Source organism: Lathyrus oleraceus, chromosome 1 (genome assembly GCF_024323335.1).
Source record: "Lathyrus oleraceus cultivar Zhongwan6 chromosome 1, CAAS_Psat_ZW6_1.0, whole genome shotgun sequence".
In the NCBI taxonomy this organism is placed as follows: Eukaryota; Viridiplantae; Streptophyta; class Magnoliopsida; order Fabales; family Fabaceae; genus Lathyrus; species Lathyrus oleraceus.
In genome coordinates this window covers 450,815,159-450,820,657 of record NC_066579.1, presented here as the reverse complement: position 1 = coordinate 450,820,657, position 5,499 = coordinate 450,815,159, and the positions used below count along the sequence as shown (strand labels likewise).

Sequence of the window (5,499 nt, the reverse complement as noted above, 5' to 3'; positions counted from 1 at the left end):
TATAATCATTGATTAAAGTCTTATCCAATATAATTGTTCATATATTCATTCAATTACTTTGTAAAATCCTAAATATCAAGGATTGTTTGGTTTTAGGTATATTGCTTATAATCTAGGATTGTTGGATATAAGTGTCAAGAAAAGGAATGATTGTTTTCTTTTCTTGTGAGTTAAGTTTTCAAGAGGATTGTTCTTGATCACTTAGTTAGAGGCTTTCTTTAGGAGATCTAACAATAATAAAATCTCTTACACATTGTAAGGGGACTGGAGTACTCTCAAGTTGTGAGGGGAACCAGTATAATTCCTGGTGTTCTTTACTTTCCGCTCTTTATCGCTTTCAACATCATACCAATCCAGAAAAGAAAAGAACCTTATCCACCAAATTCGAATAAATTTCTAAAAGTCCTAATTCACCCCCCCCCCCTCTCTTAGACTCATTCCTAATTTACAATTGGCATCAGAACAGGTTCTGATAACTTGCTCCACAGATCCAGACAATGGCTTCCGCAAGCGCAAACCCGGTGTTCAAGGATGGAGGTAGTAGCAACAAACCACCTCTATTCTCTAGCGAATATTTCGATTTCTGGAAAATCCGCATGAAAGCACATTTAGAAGCACAAGGAGATGGTATCTGGGAAACCGTTGAAAATGGTCTGTATAATCCAATAAGTGTGATCAATGGTGTTGGCACCCCAAAGATCAAAAGTTCGTATAATGAAGATGATAAGAAGAAAATACTTAATGATCAGATGGCCATCAATATTCTTCAAAGTCCATTAAGTATGGATGAGTTCTTTCGCATATCTCAATGCAAATCTGCGAAAGAAATATGGGATACCTTGGTGGAAACTCGCGAAGGAACCACTGAAGTCAAAAGATCCAGATTACATACATTGAGTCAAGAATACGAAATGTTCATAATGCAGCTCGGAGAATCCATCGTTGCTTTACAGAAAAGATTTGTTCACTTAACGAATCACCTAATCACTCTTGGTAAGACCTTCACAAATGATGATCTCAACCTTAAAGTGCTACGATCCTTGACGAGAGAATGGAAACCTAAAGTTACGGCCATATCGGAGAAGAAAAGTCTTTCTACAATGACGTCCGCATCATTATTCGGAAAACTCCAAGAACATAAACTTGAACTTGGACGACTTGAAAAGCATGAAAATCAGGAAAAGAATCCAAAGGAATTGCTTTAAAAGTTGAATCAAAGGAAGAAAAAGATGAGGCCGCATTGGAGGAAGATGAAAACTTCATGCTCCTTGTTAAAAGGCTTGGTAAGTTCTTTGGTAAAAATGACAAACCTTTTCATGCTAAAGGAAATAAACATTTCAGGAAAAGGGAGGCTTCCACTTCCACACAAGAAGTTACATGTTATGAATGTGGAAAGCAAGGTCATATAAAACCAGATTGTCCGAGACTCTCAAAGAAAGGAGGCGTTAAAGGAAAGAAGGAGTTCAAGAACAAAAAGGCATATCTTGCATGGGAAGATAATGAGATAAGTTCTTCATCCGAATCGGAAAGCGACGAATGTGCAAACTTAGCATTAACGGCGTCAACCATTCCGACGATGAAGAAGATGAGGTTAGTAGCAACTTTTATCTTTTCGATAGTGATGCACAAGGTGCTATAAATGAACTAATTGAAGAATGCAAAATTCTGTATAAAACTATATCATCTCAAAAGAAAACAATTTTATCGTTAGAAGGAAAAATCGTGACAATTGAAAAAGATGTCAACGATGAAAAACAAATGATGATTAGTGAAAAACAGAACGTTGTATGCAAAAACTGTGAGTCACTTTCATTCCAAATTGTCCAACTAAAAAGAGTTCTTGAAAGATATGAAAAGGGACAAATTGGATTGGAAGGAGTCCTTAGCCAACAAAGATACTCAAACGATAAAAGTGGTATTGGTTACTCAAAAGTTTACAAACCAAGTACAAGTAAAACCATTTTTATTAAGGCTAAGGATCAACCATCCAAAGAGAAAGTAAACAGTCCCAAAGTTGTTCATTACTATCCTAAAAAGAAAAGATTTCCTAAAAATAAATCCTATGTTCCTATATATAGAAGCAACTTTGAACCTACCTGTTTTTATTGCGGAATAATTGGCCATACACCAAATGCGTGCCATGTTAGAAATTTCAGCGTAGCAAGTGGGTATTATGTATGGGTAAATAAAGGCACTAATTATGAAGGACCCAAAGCAATTTGGGTACCTAACAAAACTTAATTTTGTTTTGTAGGTATGCTTGAAAACCACTTCAAACCTCTGGTATCTTGACAGTGGGTGTTCCAAGCATATGACGGGAGAGATAAACAAATTTTCAAATCTAGCATTAAAGGCCAAGGGTTATGTCACATATGGTGATAACAACAAAGGGAGAATTCTTGGCATATGCAAAGTTGGAGCACCCCCTTTCACATCCATTGAAGATGTTCTTTATGTCGAAGGACTAAAGCATAACCTTCTAAGCATTAGTCAACTTTACGACAAGGGCTTCAAAATCAAGTTCATCAAAGATGAATGCTTGATTGAAGATGAAGTCTCTCATGAGGTAAAACTCAAAGGTACAAGAATTAATAATATTTTTATGATTTCCCTTGATGATCTATCCTTGAAATTAAATGTCTTATGGTAAACAATAATGAGTCATGGTTATGGCATAAAAGATTTGCACATATTCATATGGAACATTTGAATAAGCTTATAAAGCATGATCTTGTTATTGGTTTACCCAAGATAAAATTCGTCAAAGATAGGCTTTATGATGCTTGTCAGAAGGGGAAACAAACCAAATCAACTTTCACATCAAAGAATATGGTGTCCACTACAAGGTCATTACAATTGTTGCATATGGACTTATTTGGTCCATCAAGAACAAGAAGCTTCGGAGGTAATGTATATGCTCTAGTTATTGTTGATGATTTCTCTAGATACACTTGGACCTTCTTGTTAGTGCAGAAAAATGATGCATTCAAGGCGTTCAAGAAATATGCGAAGCAAATCCAAAATGAGAAATCGCTAACTATTTCCTCCATTAGAAGCGACCATGGTGGAGAATTCCAAAAATCCCCCTTCGAAGAGTTCTGTGAAGAAAATGGAATCTTTCAGAATTTCTTGGCACCAAGGACTCCTCAACAAAATGGAGTGGTGGAGAGAAAGAATAGGTCACTTGTGGAACTTGCACGAACATGCTAAGCGACTCAAATCTTCCAAAGTACTTTTGGGCAGATGCAGTAAGCACGACATGCTATGTAAGTAATAGAATTATCATTAGACCTATCTTGAAAAAGTCTCCTTATGAACTCTTCAAAGGAAGGAAACCCAACATATCTTACTTTCACATCTTTGGATGCAAATGCTTTGTCCTCAACAATGACAAAGACAATCTAGGTAAGTTCGATGAGAAGTCCGACGAAGGTATATTTCTTGGATATTCTCTTACTAGTAAAGCTTTTAGAATATATAATAAAAGAACTTTAAAAATTGAAGAATCAATGCATGTTACCTTCGATGAATCTAACCCCTCCAAAGAGGATATTGTTTTGTGTGATGATGATGATGATATTGTAGAGGTCCCTCAAATAGATACTTCAAGTGGAAATAATGGTGATCAACCAAAACATCAAGATGAGCAAGAAGCAAATGATAATGATCTACCTAAGGAATGGAGAACTCATCGGGATCATCCAATTGATAAAGTCATTGGTGATATCAGTTAAGACGTTGCAACTAGATTAAATATCAAAGATGCATGCTTAAATATGGCTTTTGTTTCACAAATTGAACCTTTCAAGGTTGATGAAGCCTTAAGTGACGACCAATGGATAATTGCTATGCAAGTAGAGTTAAACCAATTCGAAAGAAATTAAGTTCGGGAACTTGTCCCTAGGCCAAGTGATAAACACATCATAGGTACCAGATGGGTGTTTAAGAACAAACTTGATGAGAATGGTATAATTGTTCGAAACAAAGCAAGATTGGTGGCCCAAGGATACAATCAAGAGGAAGGCATTGGTTTTAAAGAAACATTCGCTCCAGTTGCAAGGTTAGAAGCTATCCGTTTATTACTTGCTTATGCGTGTTCATTAAATTTTCAATTATTTCAAATGGATGTCAAGAGCGCATTCATGAATGGATACATCAATGAAGAAATCTATGTCAAACAACCCCCGGGCTTTGAAGACTTAAAAAATCCTTCACATGTTTTCAAATTGAGGAAAGCTCTTTATGGCCTAAAACAAGCACCTAGAGCATGGTATGATCGTCTCAGCAACTTTCTTTGTGAAAAGGGATTTGAAAAAGGTAAAATTGACAAAATCCTGTTTATTAAGAAGATTAAAGGTAACACTTTATTGGTTCAAGTCTACATTGACGACATCATATTCGGCTCAACAAATAAAGACATGTGTGAAGATTTTTCATCAATGATGCAAGGAGAATTCAAGATGTCCATGATGGGTAAAATGAATTATTTTCTTGGACTTCAAATTAAGCAATTGAAGGATGGCATCTTCATCAATCAATCAAAGTACTGCAAAGAGTTGTTAAGAAGATTCGACATGGATAATTGCAAGGCAATGTCTACTCCGATGGGATCCGGAACTTACATTGATCAAGATGAATTAGGTGTTTCGATTGATATAACAAAGTATTAAGGTATGATTGGTTCCTTACTTTATTTGACGGCAAGTCGTCCTGATATTATGTTTAGTGTGTGTCTTTGTGCTCGTTTTCAAGCAAATCCAAAAGAATCACATATTACCGCTGTCAAAAGGATCATGAAGTATATCAAGGGAACAACAAATGTCGTCCTATGTAGTATTTGCAAATTGGTTGGTTATTCTAACGCTGACTATGCAGGATGTAAAACTGATCGAAAAAGTACTAGTGGTACGTGTCACATCCTTGGAAATGCATTAGTTTCGTGGGCTTGCAAGAAACAAGCATGTGTTGCTCTAAGCACTGCCGAAGCAGAATACATCGCCGCAGGTAGCTGTTGCGCTCAAATACTTTGGCTTAAGCAACAACTTCGTGACTAAGGACTCGATCTTGGATGCATTCCTCTTCTTTGTGACAACACAAGTGCGATAAACATTACAAAGAATCCGGTCATGCACTCAAGAACCAAACATATTGATATTCGACATCACTTTCTTCGTGATCATGTACTTCAAAGAGATGTCGAAGCCACATTTATGGATACTCATAATCAACTTGCCGACATCTTCACAAAACCTTTGGCGCGAGAACCATTTTCCAAAATTTGAAGGGAACTTGGGATTCTAGATGAGTGTGATATATAACTCAATAAAATTTAAAAGGTGCACTCTTTCTTTTAATATCTTGTAAATTAATTATTTATAGCTACTAAAATGTTTCTGTTATAATAAGTGTGTTTGTTTATGTGTTAATTTAAGTATTTTAAAAAAAAAATTGGTGTCAATCGATTGATGGTAGGATGTCAATCGATTGGTCCCTCTTAAT

The 5,499-nt window shown here is 36.0% G+C and overlaps 1 protein-coding gene across 1 annotated transcript; it reads left to right on the top strand.

Moving 5' to 3' along the window:
- Positions 1-1,536: 1,536 nt before the first annotated feature.
- On the top strand, positions 1,537-3,734 carry LOC127115256 (uncharacterized). The gene is made up of 5 exons (XM_051046841.1): positions 1,537-1,998; positions 2,255-2,520; positions 2,682-2,846; positions 2,946-3,179; positions 3,290-3,734. The coding sequence occupies exons 1-5, from the start codon at positions 1,537-1,539 to the stop codon at positions 3,732-3,734; spliced, it is 1,572 nt and encodes a 523-aa protein (XP_050902798.1).
- Positions 3,735-5,499: the final 1,765 nt, after the last annotated feature.

Coding starts and splice junctions, on each gene's coding strand:
- LOC127115256 (XM_051046841.1), top strand. CDS start 1,537: ATGTGCAAACTTAGCATTAACGGCGTCAACCATTCCGACGATGAAGAA. Junction 2,521..2,681: donor GACAAGGGCTTCAAAATCAA/GTTCATCAAAGA, acceptor ATGGCATAAAAG/ATTTGCACATATTCATATGG. Junction 2,847..2,945: donor AATATGGTGTCCACTACAAG/GTCATTACAATT, acceptor TGATTTCTCTAG/ATACACTTGGACCTTCTTGT.